This window comes from Clytia hemisphaerica, unplaced genomic scaffold (assembly GCF_902728285.1).
Source record: "Clytia hemisphaerica strain Z4C2 unplaced genomic scaffold, Clytia hemisphaerica genome assembly, whole genome shotgun sequence".
Taxonomy (NCBI): Eukaryota; Metazoa; Cnidaria; class Hydrozoa; order Leptothecata; family Clytiidae; genus Clytia; species Clytia hemisphaerica.
This window is the reverse complement of record NW_027104018.1, coordinates 60,902-79,148: the sequence shown is the minus strand read 5'-3', so window position 1 is coordinate 79,148 and position 18,247 is coordinate 60,902. Positions and strand designations below refer to the sequence as shown.

The following is an 18,247-nucleotide window of genomic DNA, read 5'->3' as shown; positions in this document are numbered from 1 at the left end:
TTCTTTCCTTTGAAAACATTTGCCACATTTTTCACATTTGAATGTTTTTTCTTTGGTGTGTATTGTTTTATGTTGCTTTAACGAACCATTTTTTTTAAAGCATTTGCCACATTTCTCACATTTGAATGACTTTTTTTCGGTGTGTAACTTAATATGCTTTTTTAAAGAACCATTTGTTTTAAAGTTTTTACCACATTCCTCACATTTAAACGGCTTAATGCTGCTATGCACTATAAGATGCTGTGTTAGACCATCTGATTGGGCAAAACATTTACCACAATCTTGACACTTGAAAGGTCTTTCGCCAGTGTGAATTCTAAAATGTCTCTTCAAATCACAGTTGAACTTGAAAGCTTTACCACACTCTTTGCATTTAAAACTTTGGCCACGTTCTTTTGTGATAAGAATATTTTTCCTTGTCTTGGTTATAGGATTTTCTACTTGTAAATTGGTGGCATCTGTTGTTAAGTTCGTTGGTGGAAGTATTTCATCGAGTTCAATTTTAATATCAAACGAGTCTGATTGATGCTAAGAATCGGATACCTCTTCAACAGGGACCAAAGAATTATTTTCCCCTTCAATCTTTATCTTCAATGGTATATCATCATTTATGTTTGCATCAACAAGTTCATGCTTTTTCTCTCCAAATAAATCAAAACTAGCATCCTCTGGACCAATCTTGAGGTTAACCGAATTCATTTCATTTTTGTCACGTTCCATTTCGTTGGAAAACACGTCTATTTCACTTTTCATATTAATAGTTTTCTTTTTACTGTCTTTATTTTCCTGTAAAAAGAAAAAAAGTTGTTACCATTGCAATTCGTTTGTACTAGTAATAACATGGTTTAGAGGGTGATTTGGGATTAATAACGAGGGGTTATTAATCCGAAATCACCCGAGAATACCATGTTATTCCGCGTTAATTATATGGTCAAAAAAAGAATTGAAGAACAATCAATCGATTTTCTGTTTTTTTTTTTTTAACTTATAAAAACATTCGAAACTATAAAAAACATTTGATTGACACTCTTATCTAGATTTGCTTAAAAATTGTGTGCGATATTTTGTTAACTAATCAAAATGCTCTGAAGATATCGTTTTCGTACGATACTTTTCAACAAATAGAAATTTTTGTTTACATCAGGGCGATTACAAAAAAGCGGGGTTATTACGGATTTATCGCCCCGCTCGTCCCTTACAAATCTAAGGTAAATGTAATCAACCATAAAATTACATCTATTATCTATAGCTTGACATCCTGTATAATAAATTCCGGGTGCATTGAAAAAAAGTATACAGTTTTGTTTAAATATTGCGAGCGTACTATCATAGGAGGAAGTAGTAGAAAGTTTAAAGTCGTTTCTCTCGATAAAAAGTTATGTTGAAAAAATTGACTATTTTGACCAACCTAAAATGACCAAGTTCGTTAAAAACAGTAATCAAAATATTAATGAAGAACCTATTTTTTGGACGTCAAAATTTTCAGTTTTTTAAACACAATTTTTGATTGACTGAACCAATTTCAAAGTTTTGTATACTGTTACTACATACCAAACTTTAAGTTAAGCTTTCATCTTTAGAATGAAAAAAGAATCTACGAAAAATCTTAAATCTTCAGCTTACAATAACAACTATTCCAACACCGAGTAAAAAAGGACTTAGAACGAGCTTACACTTTTGTTATTTTTTCAGAATCATAATTATTCAAACCTCGAAAATTGAACATCATTAAACAACTATTTTGTTTCATAAGAATATTCAAAAAAATATGAGCTATACATTATTATACATCTTCCTTGACCTCCTCTTGTCTTCGTTCTCCACAATCAGACTGGCAACATCAAATATATTTTGATTTTGATGTATTTTAGTTGATAATTCTGTATATTCACTTTTTCCATCCGGTTGAACTATTTCTTTGGAATGACTTTTAATATGAGCAGTAAAATTGCTTAAACTGTTGAAACATTTACCACATTTGTTACATCTGAAAGGTTTTTCTTTTTCTTCAATTTGGACATGTTTTATTCGTTTATGAGTCTTGATGTGAATATTCAAAATATATTTTCGGGAAAAGCACTTGCCACATTCCTTACATTTAAAAGATTTGATTCCATTGTGCATGTTTGAATGTCGTATCAAGTTACCTCGTTGGGAAAATTGTTTACCACATTTTGCACAATTAAAAGGTTTGATTTCACTATGCAAGTACATGTGTCTATATAAGTTACCTCTTTCAGAAAAACATTTACCACATTCTTTGCACTCAAAAGGTTGTTCTCCAGAATGTACTCTCATGTGACCTTTTAAACTTTCTTTCCATGAAAAACATTTACCACATTCTTCACATTTGAATGGTTTTTGTCCGGTGTGTATCCTCATGTGATTTTTCAAACTGCCTTTCCTTGGAAAAGATTTACCACATTCTTGACACTGGAATGGTTTTTCTCCAGTGCGTATTCTATTATGTTTCATTAAATTACTTTTTGTTTTGTTTTTGTTCTTGACACCTTGAAAATAGTTACCCAGTGTGCTCTCTAAGATGATTCTTTAAAAGATATTTACTTCGAAAAGATTTACCACATTCCTCACATTTAAATGATTCGATATCACTGTGAATCTTAAGATGTGCATTAAAACTACTTTGTTGAGTAAAACATTTATCACATTCTTGACATTTAAAAGGTTTTTCGCCAGTGTGAATCTTTACATGCACATTTAAACTACTTTGTCGAGTAAAACATTTACCACATTCTTGACACTTGAACGGTTTTTCGCCAGTGTGATTTCTAAGATGATTGTTCAAATGACAGTAGAACTGAAAGGCTTTACCGCAATCTTTGCAAATAAAACTTCGTTTACTTCTTTTTGTGGCAAAACTTAAATGAATTCAAAATATCACAATGGAAATGACACAAATATCATTCATCAATAAAGAGGAAAAAGTCTGGTGCTTTAAAATGTCACACATTTTTTAGATCTTGACCTTCTGATCCTAGATTTTCAGAGATTTAATTTTATTATATACTGACTTACTGACCAGGAATGACCCATATTCTTCAGAAGGCCTTCCTGTATTTGTCGAGTCTTATTTTAAAAAAAATTATCTTTTGGAAATCGACCTAAAGTATTTACGATTTCATATTAAATAATTAAAAACTCACTAATGTATAATTAGTTAAAGTAGATTTTAAATATTATCATAAGTCTGCTTGAGTTTTTTATTCATTCAGACATGGCATTGCGAATAGCAAAAGGTCTGTACTATGCTTTTCTTCCTTTCAGCATTTTTACGCATGATAGTATGCAAAAAATTCATCTCTCAGAAATTTTGATATTTTCCTTGGTTTATTGTAAAACTTTCTCCATTTTGTAAAGTAAAGGGGGGTTTTACTTTTACGGTGTGACGGGATTGGCCCTTTTTTAGTACGGTATTACGGGATTTGACGAAAAAAGAGACTGGAAAACGGTATTATAAAATCAGACGGTGACGGTATTTAGGTACACTTTTGCCCTGTACAAGCCGGTGTGACGGTGTTATTTTTTTTCAATTTTCGGGATTCCGGGATTCAGCTAAAATTTTGACCCCTACAAACCCCCCCCCCCCGTAAAGGTGTAAGGTGAAGCATGATGCTACAGATAGAGAGTGTTTAGTGTTTTCAACCTTACTTTAGTATACGGTGTTTGTTTGTCATTCAATTTTTTGTTTGCAACTTGCAAATCGAGGAGGCTCTGGGTCGCTTCGCAACTTAAATTCGTGACATTTACGGCTTGTTTTTTGTCACTCTCGCCTCTCGCATGTCTTTGCTATGCAAACAGAGTGGAGGGATGGAAGAGTTCTGAAACGCGCGCAACCCCTTTTATATTTTTTCATATCATTTGTGTTTGTATCAACAAATTCATACCTTTCCTCTCCCAAGAAATCTAAAAAAGCATCCTCCGGACCAGCAATCTTGATGGAACCGAATTCACTTTTTGTTCGTCTCTGATTTCTTTATTCATATCATTTTCTTTTTGTTATCTTTATTTTTCCTGTAAAAAATGAAAAAATAAAATTGCAATTAATCATCTTAACCTATTAACATTAATCTTATATTCTGTATAATTAATATGTTAAACCCCTTGACAGCATAATTCTCAAGTCTCAGTGTAAAGCTAAAGACGTGCTCTTGAATTTAATTTCAGGTACTGTATTTTAAAGACAATTCGTCTAAAAGATTTTCAACTATTTAGTAGGGAATTACATTAAATATAAAAAGACTCACAAAGTGCTAAATAAAATTTGGAAAAAATTGAGCCAAATATGGGGCCGACCATGTAGTACGTACGCAGTGAAGGGGGAGAGGGGGTTTTAGCAAAAGTTTACATCTATTGTTTAAATGACATCATTTCTATTGTTCTCTGCGTACAAGGGGGGAGGGGGTATCAAATTTTTGGAAAATCTTTGCGTACGTACTATATGGACAAAGAATTGACTTATAATTGCTATTACGATTTTTCATGCTTGTTAAATCTTCGTGCAATGCAGTATATTGAAGATTTCAGTCGAAATAACTATCTAGAACTACAATCATGGTCGTAATATTTGAGAAAAAAGGGAAATCCACACCGGGAAGTTTTGAAACCACAATCGATTTGTAAGTGCTCTAAAGTAGGTTTGAAGGGTAGAGTTTTAACTCTGAGTTTTAACACTAGACTTAAGACTTTAGGATCTGAGGATCCAAAAGTTCAAAAATAGTCCAATAAGGCTCAGAATATAGCCTGGAAGTCTGCCAACCCCTCCCAAATTGAAATATTCGATTAAGTTAAAGAGATAGCCCAAAATCGACTTTCTCGCCAGAACTTTAAATCTTGAAAAACGTTAAACCGGAATTCTCATTCTATTTCGACCATGATTATGCCTAAAGATTACAATTGCAATTAAAGATCGTAGGTTAATTCTTTATTTCTATCACTATTCAGAATTTTCATTTTTAGTCCTCAGAAATGAAAAATCCCACAATAACAACTCTGTTTTAAGCCAAATATGAACTACACATATTACATACTCAATACTTCGAATAATCGATTTTGTTTAACCTCGTCTCTTCGTTCTCAACAATCAAACTAGCAACATCCAATAAATTTTGATTTTGATGTATAGTTTTCATGTGAATATTTAAAGTGTCTTTTCGAGAAAAGCACTTACCACATTCCTTACATTTAAAAGATTTGATTCCATTGTGTATGTTTGAATGTTGTATCAAGTTACCTCGTTGAGAAAACTGTTTACCACATTCTTTACATTTAAAAGGTTTTTCGCCAGTGTGAATCTTTACATGCACATTTAAACTACTTTTTTGAGTAAAACATTTACCACATTCTTGACACTTGAAAGGTTTTTCGCCAGTGTGAATTCTAAGATGATTTTTCAAATTACAGTAGAACTGAAAGGCTTTACCACAATCTTTGCAAATAAAATTTCTTTTATTCCATTTTCGGGCAAGATTATTTTTTCTTTCCCTGGTTTCTACATTTTCTACTTGTAAATTAGCGGCATCTGTTGTTAAGTTTGTTGGTGGAATTATTTCATCAAGTTCAATTTTAATATCAAAAGAGTCTGGTTGATGCTGAAAATCTGATACCTCTTCGACAGGGGCAAAAGAATTAATTTCCTCTTCAATCTTTATCTTCAATGGTATATCATCATCTGCGTTTGTATCCACAAATTCATGCTTTTTCTCTCCTAATAAATTTAAAAATGCATCATCAGGACCAATCTTGATGGAAACCGAATCCACTTTTTGTTCGTCTTTGAATTCTTTATTCATATCACTATTTTTTTTGTTATCTTTATTTTTCCTGTAAAAAATAAAAAATGAAATTGGAATTAATAATCTTAATCTATTAACATTGATTTTATATTCCGTATAATTAATATGTTTGAAACCCCTTGACATTCTCAAATCTCCGTGTAAAACTAAATATAGGCTCTTGAATTAAATTTCAAAGATACTGTATTTTAAAGAAAATTCGTCTAAAAGATTATCAATTATTTTGTTAGGAATTAAATAAAAGAAAAGGACTTACAAAATGCTAAGGCGAGACCAATTTAATTTGTTGTTCTACGGGCCCGACCGACCCTATTTTTGCTAACATCAAAAAAATAATAATATTGAATTTCCACGACAATATATTTTACACACTACTTATTTGTAAGAATCAAATTTAAATAAAGCTGAAAATTAATTCAAGAAATTGAAAGATGTAGAAAAGCATTCCATACACTAAGATTTTATCATGATCTTCATTGAAGATAAAAAAAGTGAATTTTTGATCCATATATTTTTTGGAAAACATTTTCGGTACTTTAACCCTGATAAATAAAAAACTTATTCTCATTTTACCGAGCGACCGACCCATATTTTGCTAATAATCTACCCATAGAACAACAAATTAAATTGGTCTCGCCTAAATGAAACTTGGAAAAAATTGAGCCAAATATTGACACATAAGGAACTGGCTTATAATTGCTATTACGATTTTTAATGCTTGTTAAATTTTCGTACAATGCAGTGTATTGAAGATTTTAGTCGAAATAACAATCTACAAAACGCTGTATTGCGTAAAATATAAAACATAAAATAAAATATACAACAACTACCTTGTAAAAGTACTCTATTTTTCGCATAATATCAGCTCCACATAAAATATACTCAATATTTGGAATGATCGATCTTCCTTACCCTCCTCTCTTCGTTCTCTACAATCAAACTAGCGACATCCAATAGATTTAGATCTTGATGTTTTTTAGTTGATAATTCTTTGGATTCACTTTTACCATCCGACGGAACTATTTCTTCGGAGTGGATTTTAACATGAGCAGTCAAATGACTTAAACTGTTAAAACATTTATTACATTTGTTACATAGGAAAGCATTGACTTGTTCTTCAATATGGACATGTGTTTTCCGTTTATGACTCTTGATGTGAATATTCAAAGTATCTTTTCGTGCAAAGCATCTACCACATTCCTTACATTTAAATGACTTGATTCCATTGTGTATGTTTGAATGTCGTATCAAGTTACACCGTTGAGAAAACTTTTTACCACATTCTTGACACTTGAAAGGTCTTTCGCCAGTGTGAATTCTAAGATGTTTCTTAAAATGACAGTAGAACTGAAAGTCTTTACCACACTCTTTGCAAATAAAATTTCTTTTACTCCTTTTTGGGGCAAGATTATTTTTCCTTTCCCTGGTTTCTGCATTTTCTACTTGTAAATTAGTGGCATTTATTGTCAAGTTTGTTGGGGGAATTATTTCATCAAGTTCAATTTTAATATTGAAAAAAGAAGTACATTTAAAGTGGTTATCTGATACCTCTTCGACAGGGGACAAAGAATTATTTTCCTCTTCAATCTTTATCTTCAATGGTATATCATCATCAATGTTTGCATCAACAAATTCATGCTTTTCCACTGCAAAGAAATCTAAAATCGAATCCTTTGAACCAATCTTGATGTAAACCGAATTCACTTTTTGTTCATCTTTGATTTCTTTATTCATAATATTGCTTTTCTTTTTATCGTATTTATTTTCCTGTAAAACTAAAAGAAAAGAAGTTGGCAATCATCTTTATAAAAATATCAATAATTTGACTCATGTGTTGGAAATCTATTAGTATGGCCTGAAATTATAATTTGGCATTCCCAAGTCAAGAGGTCAATAGCGACTCTCACATTCAATTTCAAAGGGGATTAATTTCAACAAAGTTTGACTAAGATATTTTCAATAAGTTACTTCACAATTTAGTAAAACAAATAGAATCAAAAATGTTCAAGAAAATAGGAAAAAATTGAGATCAATTTTGATATACAAAGAGCTACACCTACAAATGCTACACTGTAATTCATGTCGGTTCAATTTTCACGCAATGCAGTGTATTGAAATTTTCATTTAAGAAGGAACAATCTACAATCCATTGCATTGCCTAAAGATTGGAATTGAAGATTGTGATTTAGTTCTTTAATTCTAGCATGTTCAAACTATAATTTTTTGCTCCTCAGAAATAAAATATCGTAAAACAACTGCCTTGTGAATATACTCTTATTTTCTTGCCTATTATCGGAGACGCATGATATATTATTCAATATTTCATATATTATTCAATATTTCGAATGATCAATTTTCTTTAACCTCGTTTCTTCGTTCTCGACAATCAAACTAGCAACATCCAATAGATTTTGATTTTCATGTATTTTAGTTGATAATTCTTTGAATTCACTTTTTCCATCCGGCTGAACTATTTCTTTGGAATGACTTTTAACATGAGCAGTTAAACAACTTACACTGTTAAAACATTTGCAACTTTTGATACACTGGATAGGTCTCGTTCTATTAATTGGAGAAGAAGTTGTTTTCGTTTATGAGTCTTGATGTGATAATCGAAACCATTTTTGTGTGCAAAGCATCTACCACATTCCTTACATTTAAATGAGTTGATCTTATTGTGTATGTATGAATGTTGTATCAAGTAACCTCGTTGGGAAAATTGTTTACCACATTTTTCACATTTAAATGGTTTGATTTCACTGTGCAAGTACAAATGTCTATTTAACCTTCTTTTTACGGAGAAACATTTACCGCATTCAATGCACTTAAAAAGTTTTTGTCCAGTATGCATTCTCATGTAAACTTTTAAACTTCCTTTTTTAGGAAAACATTTACCACATTCTTCACATTTGAATGATTTTTCTTTGGTGTGTATTCTCGTGTGAACTTTAAAAAGTTCTTTCCTTTGAAAACAATTACCACATTCTTCACATTTGAATGTTTTTTCTTTGGTGTGTATTGTTTTATGTTGCTTTAACGAACCATTTGTTTTAAAGCATTTGCCACATTTCTCACATTTGAATGACTTTTTTTCGGTGTGTAACTTAATATGCTTTTTTAAAGAACCATTTGTTTTAAAGTTTTTACCACATTCCTCACACTTAAATGGTTTAATGCTGCTATGCACTATAAGATGCTGTGTTAAACCATCTGATTGGGCAAAGCATTTACCACAATCTTGACACTTGAAAGGTCTTTCGCCAGTGTGAATTCTAAAATGTCTCTTCAAATCACAGTTGAACTTGAAAGCTTTACCACACTCTTTGCATTTAAAACTTTGGCCACGTTCTTTTCTGATAAGATTATTTTTCCATGTCTTGGGAATAGGATTTTCTACTTGTAAATTGATGGCATCTGTTGTTAAGTTTGTTGGTAGAATTATTTCATCGAGTTTAATTTTAATATCAAAATAATCTGATTGATGCTGAGAATCGGATACCTCTTCGAAAGGTACCAAAGAATTATTTTCCTCTTCAATCTTTATCTTCAATGGTATATCATTATCATCAATGTTTGTATCAACAAATTCATGCTCTTCCTCTCCCAAAAAATCTAAAAAAGCATCCTCCGGACCAATCTTGATGGAAACAGAATTCACTTTTGGTTCGTCTTTGATTTCTTTATTCATTGCATATAGTTTTTATTTATCTTTATTTTTCCTGCAAAAAAGAAAAAACGAAATTGGAATTAATTATCTTAATGTATTAACATTAATCTTATGAAACGCTTTTGACAGCATAATTCTCAATCCTCCGTGTAAAGCTATATACGTGCTCTTGAATTTAATTTCAAAGATATTGTATTTTAAAGACAATTTGTCTAAAAGATTTTCAATTATTTAGTAGGGAATTACATCAAATAAAAAGACTCACAAAGTGCTAAAGAAAATTCGGAAAAATTGAGCCAAATATTGAGAAACAAAGAACTGATTTATAATTTTTATCACGATTTTTCATGCTTGCAAAATCTTAATGAAATGCAGATTTCATTCGGAGTAATAATCCAAAATCCACTGCATTGCATGGAGATTTCAATTGAAGGTTATATAATTCTTTATTTGTAGATTTTGTAGAATTATAATTTTTTGGTCCTAAAAAATAAAATAAACAACTACCTTGTAAAAATACTCTATTTTTCGCATCATATCAGCTGCACATAAAATATACTCAATACTTCGAATAATCGATATTCTTTAACCTCGTCTCTTCGTTCTCGACAATCAAACAAGCAACATCCAATAAATTTAGATCTTGATGTTGGATTCACTTTTACCATCCGACAGAAAAATTTCTTCGGAGTGGATTTTAACATGAGCAGTCAAATGACTTAAACTGTTAAAACATTTATTATATTTGTTACAGTAAAGCATTGTCTTCTTCTTCAATTTGGACATGTTTTTTCAGTTTATGACTCATGATGTGAAAATTCAAAGTATCTTTTCTGGAAAAGCACTTATCACATTCCTTACATTTAGATGATTTGATTCCATCGTGTACGCTTGAATGTCGTATCAAATTACCTCGTTGAGAAAATCGTTTACCACATTCTTCACATTTAAAAGGTTTGATTTCACTATGTAAGTAAATCTGTATATAAGTTACCTCTTTCAGAGAAACATTTACCACATTCTTGGCACTTAAAAGGTTTTTCTCCAGTATGTATTCTAATGTGAAATTTTAAAATTTCTTTCCTTTGAAAACATTTACCACACTTTACCACAATTTACCACTGGCTTTTGTCCAGTATGTATTCTCATGTGAACTTTTAAACTTTCTTTTTTCAGAAAATATTTACCACATTCTTCACATTTGAATGACTTTTCTTCGGTGTGTATTCTTTTATGTTTCTTTAAAGAACCCTTTGTTTTAAAGTATTTACCGCATTCTTCACATTTAAATGGTCTTATGCTACTATGCACTATAGGATGGTGTGTTAGGGCAAAACATTTACCACATTCTTGACACTTGAAAGATCTTTCGCCAGTGTGAATTCTAAGATATTTCTTCAAATCACAGTTGAATTTGAAGGATTTACCACACTCTTTGCATTTAAAACTTTGGCCACGTTCTTTTGTGACAAGATTATTTTTCATTGTCTTGGTTATAGGATTTTCTACTTGTAAATTGGTGGCATATGTTGTTAAGTTCGTTGGTGGAAGTATTTCATCGAGTTCAATTTTAATATCAAAATAATCTGGTTGATGCTGAGAATCGGATACTTCTTCGAAAGGGACCAAAGAATTATTTTCCTCTTCAATCTTTATCTTCAATGAAATATCATCATCTATGTTTGTATCAACAAATTCATGTTTTTCCTCTCCCAAGAAATCTAAAAAAGCATCCTCTGTACCAATCTTGAGTGTAACCGAACTCATCTCATTTTTGTCACGTTCCATTTCGTTGGAAAGCTCGTCTATTTCACTTTTAATATTAATAGTTTTCTTTTAACTGTATTTATTTTCCTGTAAAAAGAAAAAAAGTTGTTACAATCAATTTGTTTCATCTATTATCAATAACTTGATATTCTGTATAATAAATTCCGGGTGCATTGAAAAAAGTATACAGTTTTGTTGAAATATTGTGAGCGTACTATCATAGGAGGAAGTAGAGGAAAGTTTAAAGTCGTTTCTCTCAATAAAAAGTTATGTTAGAAAACTGACAGTTTTGACGTACCCAAAATAATAAAATTCGTTAAAAACAGTAATCAAAATTTTAATGAAGAATCTATTTTTTTTATGTCAAAACTTTCAGTTTTTTAAACACGATTTTCGATTGACTGAACCGATTTTAAAGTTTTATACACTCTTGGGTACCTAATAGCCGTCCCCCCCGGTAATTAATTTTCCAAAAATTTTCCAACCAGGACATTGTTATTCCAACCCTCCCCCCTCCCGCTTATTAGTTTTAGGGAAAATGTTTTTGAAAGTTCCCTCTATTGTTGTTTTAAATGCTGATGTAGTAAAAACAAGTGCGACAAGATTATAGAAAAAGTTTTTGAAAAAATGAAAAAACATTGAATTCCTCTAAGGGACTTTTACTGATACTCTTTCGAATGTTTATATGTTTATAATAAATAGAAAGTTTTCTATCTTATAATCAAAACATTCGATTGTAAATTTGCTCAAAATCAACTTTGCTATTTTTTTGTTTACAAAATAAAAAGAATGAGAGGTTACATCTCGAAACAACTTTCGATCTTTCACTGGTTTGCAGGATATCGTTGAGTAAAAAAGTAGCTTTAATTTATTTGACTCAGCATGAAAACATTGCCTAAAATAAGCTCCTTTTATTCCCTTAGAAAACCTTTAATTCTACAGTATTAGCCTTATTTTTAAAACTTTTCCACCCAGGACATTTTTATTCTAACCCCCCCCCGCTGCTTATTAAATTTTGTGACTTTTTTCACGCTCCCCCCCCTGCTTATTCCAACCCCCTGGCTATTAGGTAAAAGAGAGTACACTTATATACTAAAATTTAAAGGGATAATCCAATACTAGAACAAAAGACGCTAGCAAATAAACTTGTTTCATTTTATCCAGCAAACTTAAAAACGATTCACGGAAAGTTTGTGCGGGAATTGCGAGAGAAATGAAGTTGAGATAGACTAGCATCAGAAGCTTCGAAGCTTTCAAAATGGAAGCGAAATAATTTGATTAGTGAAATGTTTATATTTTTACCACTGATTAAATATACTTTTAGGTGTCTATAACATGTTAATATTATCAAAATCATAAAGAGTTTTTATTCAACTATCTTTGTGCAAAGTTTCAATGTTTATTTTTCTATGATGCTGAAGATACAAGAAGATATTTCCAACAAGGCTGAATTCTTTTGCTAACCAATTTATACAGAACTATCTCTTCTCTTGCTTCTTTCAGTTAAATAACAATGTAGTCAATTTTGAACACTCAAGAGGAGAAAGAGATTTCTATTTTCTCTCGAAAGTGTGCATATGGATCTGAGAAGTGAAATGAAACTCATCAACAAGACAAGAAAGACTTGTTCATCTCTCGAAAGTGTGCATATATGGATCTGAGAAATGAATGAAACTCATCAAGTCAAGACAAGAAAGCCTTGTTCAAAGAAGATTTTCATGGTTCGTACTTCAAAATATGGGACATTTTTGTTCATCCAATGACTTGAAAAATCAACTCTGGAGACTGTAGTCTATAGACTGTAGTCTAGACTGTAGACTGTACATAACTTCAGAATACTTCGATAGAATCATGTAACGCGGATATTATTTTCTCGATAAAAGCACTGTATCATGAGATTTTGCACGAACCAAATAAAATGAAGTGAAAAGTAACTCTACGATGAATGAAAAACTCTGGTTCTGAGCATCATATTGTACTGATTTGGAATTTTATGATATAATGTTGAGGAAGTAGCAGTAGGACACATTGATTTGATTAAATTTAAAATCCTGTGACTATCATTGAAAATTAAGATCAAAACATCGATCAAGGGACTTTGTTTTCTTGTGCTTCTGGCATGGTTCGACTCTGTAGCTACATAGTTCTGCACCCTTTTTGAAAGTCCTCGTACATGTTATTATGATTTGGGAACAGTTGAACATATTTTTCATGTACCAGTTTGTTTCGTGATGGATGGACATAGCTGCTTTTTTTACAGTGGTATGGATATGCTGCTGTAAGAAGAACTGTTTACATTTTATTTACGTTGTTAACTTGAGTGAATGTGGAATATTGTGACTGATGTTGTATGAAGTGACGATAAATACATATACTCAATGATAAAATTTTAAGATATTAAAAACATTTTCTGCTAAAAAAAGGAAGTATTTTTTCACCAACAGTTTTGATAAAATTTTATTTACTAGGCAACTTTTTTCCCTATGAAGTGCTATGAGGGTGCTTTAATTGAGAATTTTTTTTTGAATGGAAAGAAATATTTTGGAAGGCAACTTCAAAGAGGAGGTCATATTATTATTCAAATACTTTAGCATCACTCTTGATAAAAGTGAAGCCATAAAGAATTTGTAAATACTTTATATAGTTTTCAAAATCCAAATGTATATACAGGAATTTTGTAATGTGATGTTATTTTTTTCAAAAAATGTTTTATGCTTTATTTACTATTTGTTATTTTGTTCATCTGCTCTTGATGAAACACAAAGAACACAGGAAAACAAAAAAGAACTGTTTATATCTTCTCATCTGACAATCTCTTTGTGTATAGAAAAACTCTTGTGTAGTATTTACATTTGTGAATCAATTTTGGCATAGCAAAACAGAAAATTTCCTTCATATAAGTATGATACAACAAGACAGAAGAAATTACACGAAAGATTTTTCATTCCCCTTCCAACTTCGAACTTTTTTATGTCGCAAAGTATTTTTCGGTTTGTTTAGATTACGAAAACGAAAGTGAAAATCCCGTTCGACCAATCAAATTGTAAACTTTTATCAGGCTCGACCAATCAAATTCCAGACACGTGACCATAATATTTTGATTTGCGTAGTATTGGAATATCCCTTTAAGATAAGCATTCTTCTATAGAATGAAAAAAAAATTTGTTCAAAATCATAAATATTCAATCCTTGAAAATTGAACATCGTTAAACAACTACCTTGTTTAAGAAAATTATTCAGCAAAATATGAACTATACATTATACATACTTAATATTTCAAATGAGTGATTTTCCTTAACCTCCTCTCGTCTTCGTTCTCCACAATCAGACTGGCAACATCAAATAGATTTTGATTTTGATGTATTTTAGTTGATAATTCTGTAGATTCACTTTTTCCATCCGGTTGAGCTATTTCTTTGGAATAACTTTTAATATGAGCAGTAAAATTGCTTAAACTGTTGAAACATTTACCACATTTGTTACATCTGAAAGGTTTTTCTTTTTCTTCAATTTGGACATGTTTTATTCGTTTATGAGTCTTGATGTGAATATTCAAAATATATTTTCGGGAAAAGCACTTACCACATTCCTTACATTTAAAAGATTTGATTCCATTGTGCATGTTTGAATGTCGTATCAAGTTAACTCGTTGGGAAAATTGTTTACCACATTTTGCACAATTAAAAGGTTTGATTTCACTATGCAAGTACATGTGTCTATATAAGTTACCTCTTTCAGAAAAACATTTACCACATTCTTTGCACTCAAAAGGTTGTTCTCCAGAATGTACTCTCATGTGACCTTTCAAACTTTCTTTCCATGAAAAACATTTACCACATTCTTCACATTTGAATGGTTTTTGTCCGGTGTGTATCCTCATGTGATCTTTCAAACTGCCTTTCCTTGTAAAAAATTTACCACATTCTTGACACTTAAATGGTTTTTCTCCAGTGTGTCTTCTATTATGGTTTATTAAATAATTTTTTGTTTTGAAGTATTTACCACATTCCTGACACCTTGAAAGTGGTTCCCCAGTATGCTCTCTGAGATGATTCTTTAAAAGATATTTACTTCGAAAAGATTTACCACATTCCTCACATTTAAATGATTCGATATCACTGTGAATCTTAAGATGTGCATTAAAACTACTTTCTTGAGTAAAACATTTGCCACATTCTTGACACTTGAAAGGTCTTTCGCCAGTGTGAATTCTAAAATGTCTCTTCAAATCACAGTTGAATTTGAAGGATTTACCACAATCTTTGCAAATAAAACTTTTGCCACGTTCTTTTGTGACAAGACTATTTTTCCTTGTCTTGGTTATAGGATTTTCTACTTGTAAATTAGTGGCATGTGTTGTTAAGTTCGTTGGTGGAAGTATTTCATCGAGTTCAATTTTAATATCAAAAGAGTCTGATTGATGCTGAGAATCGGATACCTCTTCGACAGAGGCAAAAGAATTATTCTCCTCTTCAATCTTTATCTTCAATGGTATATCATCATATATGTTTGTATCAACAAATTCATGCTTTTCCTCTCCCAAAAAATCTAAAAAAGCATCCTCCGGACCAATCTTGATGGAAACAGAATTCAATTTTTGTACGTCTTTGATTTCTTTATTCATTGCATATAGTTTGTTTTGTTATCTTTATTTTTCCTGTAAAAAGAAAAAAACGAAATTGCAATTAATTATCTTAATCTATTAACATTAATCTTATGAAACCCTTTTGACAGCATAATTCTCAATCCTCCGTGTAAAGCTAAATACGTGCTCTTGAATTTAATTTCAAAGGTATTGTATTTTAAAGACAATTTGTCTAAAAGATTTTCAACTATTTAGTAGGGAATTACATTAAATAAAAAGACTCACAAAGTGCAAAAGAAAATTCGGAGAAATTGAGCCAAATATTTAGAAAAAAAGAACTCATTTATAATTTCTATTGCGATTTTTCATGCTTGTTAAATCTTCATGCAAAGTAGTGTATTGAAGATTTCATTTGAAGTAACAATCTACAAAACGCTGCATTGCCTGAAGATTGCACTTAACCTCAGAAATGAACAATCGCTCATTAAAAAACTTTGTTTCAACTAAACAATTTTTAACCAAAAATGAACTAAACATAATACATATTTAATATTTCAAATAATTGATTGTCCTTTTCCTCCTCTCTTCGTTCTCAACAATGAGACTGGCAACATCCAATAAATTTAGATCTTGATGTTTTTTAGTTGACGAATCTTTGGATTCACTTTTTCCATCCGACAGAACTATTCTTTCGGAGTGGCTTTTAGCATGAGCAGTCAAATGACTTAAACTGTTAAAACATTCATCACATTTGTTACATCGGAAGTCATTTTCTTGTTCTACAATTTGATCATGTTCTTTTCGTTTATGAGTCTTCATGTGAATATTCAAACTATCTTTTCGGGAAAAGAACTTACCACGTTCCTTACCTTTAAATGATTTGATTCCATTGTGTATGTTTGAATGATGTATCAAATTAACACGTTGAGAAAACTGTTTACCACTTTCTGCACATTTAAATGGTTCGATTTCGCTATGCAAGTACAAATGTCTATTTAAGCTATCGGCTTTAGAGAAGCATTTACCACATTCTTTACACTTGAATGGTTTTTTTCCAGTATGTATTCTCATGTGAACTTTTAAAATTTTTTTCCTTAAAAAAGAATCACCACACTCTTCACATTTGAATGGCTTTTCTTTGGTGTGTATTCTTTTATGGTGCTTTAAAGAATCATTTGTTTTAAAGCAATTACCACACTCTTCACATTTGAATGTCTTTTCTTTGGTGTGTATTCTTTTATGTTGCTTTAAAGAATCATTTGTTTTAAAGCAATTACCACATTCTTCACATTTGAAAGGCTTAATGCTGCTATGTACAATAAAATGTTGTGTTAGAACACTTCGTTTGGCAAAACATTTACCACATTCTTGACACTTAAAAGGTTTTACGCCAGTGTGAATCTTTACATGTGCATTTAAACCACTTTGTTGAGTAAAACATTTACCACATTCTTGACACTTGAATGGTTTTTCTCCAGTGTGTATTTTATTATGCTTTATTAAATAACTTTTTGTTTTGAAGCATTTACCACATTCCTGACACTTTGAAAGTGGTTCCCCAGTGTGCTCTCTGAGATGATTCTTCAAAAGATATTTACTTCGAAAAGATTTACAACATTCTTCACATTTAAATGATTCGATATCATTGTGAATCTTAAGATGTGCATTTAAACTACTTTGTTGAGTAAAACATTTACCACAATCTTGACACTCGAAAGGTCTTTCGCCAGTGTGAATTCCAAGATGATTATTCAAATCACAGTTGAACTTGAAGGCTTTACCACAAACATTGCATTTAAAACTTTGGCCACGGTTTTTTTGTGGCAAGATTATTTTTGTGGCAAGATTATTTTTCCTTTCCCTGGCTTCTGCATTTTCTACTTGTGAATTAGTGGCATCTATTGTTAAGTTTGTTGGTGGAATTATTTCATCAAGTTCAATTTTAATATCAAAAGAATCGGATTGATGCTGAGAATCGGATACCTCTTCGACAGGGGCAAAATAATTTTTTTCCTCTTCAATCTTTATTTTCAATAGTATATCATCATCTATGTTTGTATCAACAAATTCATGCTTTTCCTCTCCAAAGAAAGCTAAAAAAGCATCCTCTGGACCAATCTTGATGGAAACCGAATTCACTTTTTGTTCGTCTTTGAATTCTTTATTCATATCATTAGTTTTCTTTTGTTATCTTTATCATACCTGGAATAAGAAAAAAGGAAATTGCAATTAATCATCTCAATCTTTTAACATTAATCTTATATTCCGTATAATTAATATGTTTGAAACCCCTTGACAGCATAATTCTCAAATCTCCGTGTAAAGCTAAATACGGGCTCATGAATTTAATCTCAAGATAATGTATTTCAAAAATAATTTGTCTACAAGATTATTCAATTTCGTTATGATTTAAGT

The 18,247-nt window shown here is 31.0% G+C and overlaps 4 protein-coding genes across 4 annotated transcripts; all 4 read right to left on the bottom strand.

Annotated features, from left to right (window-relative positions):
• Window positions 1-15: 15 nt before the first annotated feature.
• On the bottom strand, window positions 16-753 carry LOC136811391 (zinc finger protein 254-like; the record flags this gene model as incomplete). Its single annotated transcript, XM_067067994.1, has 2 exons — window positions 691-753; window positions 16-528 (listed from the first exon to the last, which is right to left on the bottom strand). Coding segments are annotated over exons 1-2 (576 nt in total), but the record flags the coding sequence as incomplete, so codon positions are not given.
• A 1,020-nt stretch (window positions 754-1,773) lies between these two features.
• LOC136811390 (zinc finger protein 420-like) lies at window positions 1,774-9,512 on the bottom strand. Its single transcript, XM_067067992.1, has 4 exons — window positions 8,330-9,512; window positions 5,053-5,841; window positions 2,526-2,879; window positions 1,774-2,488 (listed from the first exon to the last, which is right to left on the bottom strand). The coding sequence occupies exons 1-4, from the start codon at window positions 9,499-9,501 to the stop codon at window positions 1,774-1,776; spliced, it is 3,030 nt and encodes a 1,009-aa protein (XP_066924093.1). The 5' UTR covers window positions 9,502-9,512.
• Window positions 9,513-10,368: 856 nt separating this feature from the next.
• Window positions 10,369-11,423, bottom strand: LOC136811378 (zinc finger protein 493-like). Its single transcript, XM_067067978.1, is given in 2 exon segments — window positions 10,369-10,589; window positions 10,591-11,423. Coding segments are annotated over 2 exon segments (822 nt in total). The 5' UTR covers window positions 11,269-11,423; the 3' UTR covers window positions 10,369-10,445.
• Window positions 11,424-14,443: 3,020 nt separating this feature from the next.
• LOC136811389 (zinc finger protein 585A-like) lies at window positions 14,444-18,030 on the bottom strand. The gene is made up of 2 exons (XM_067067991.1): window positions 16,382-18,030; window positions 14,444-15,886 (listed from the first exon to the last, which is right to left on the bottom strand). The coding sequence occupies exons 1-2, from the start codon at window positions 17,999-18,001 to the stop codon at window positions 14,516-14,518; spliced, it is 2,991 nt and encodes a 996-aa protein (XP_066924092.1). The 5' UTR covers window positions 18,002-18,030; the 3' UTR covers window positions 14,444-14,515.
• Between the last annotated feature and the right edge of the window lie 217 nt (window positions 18,031-18,247).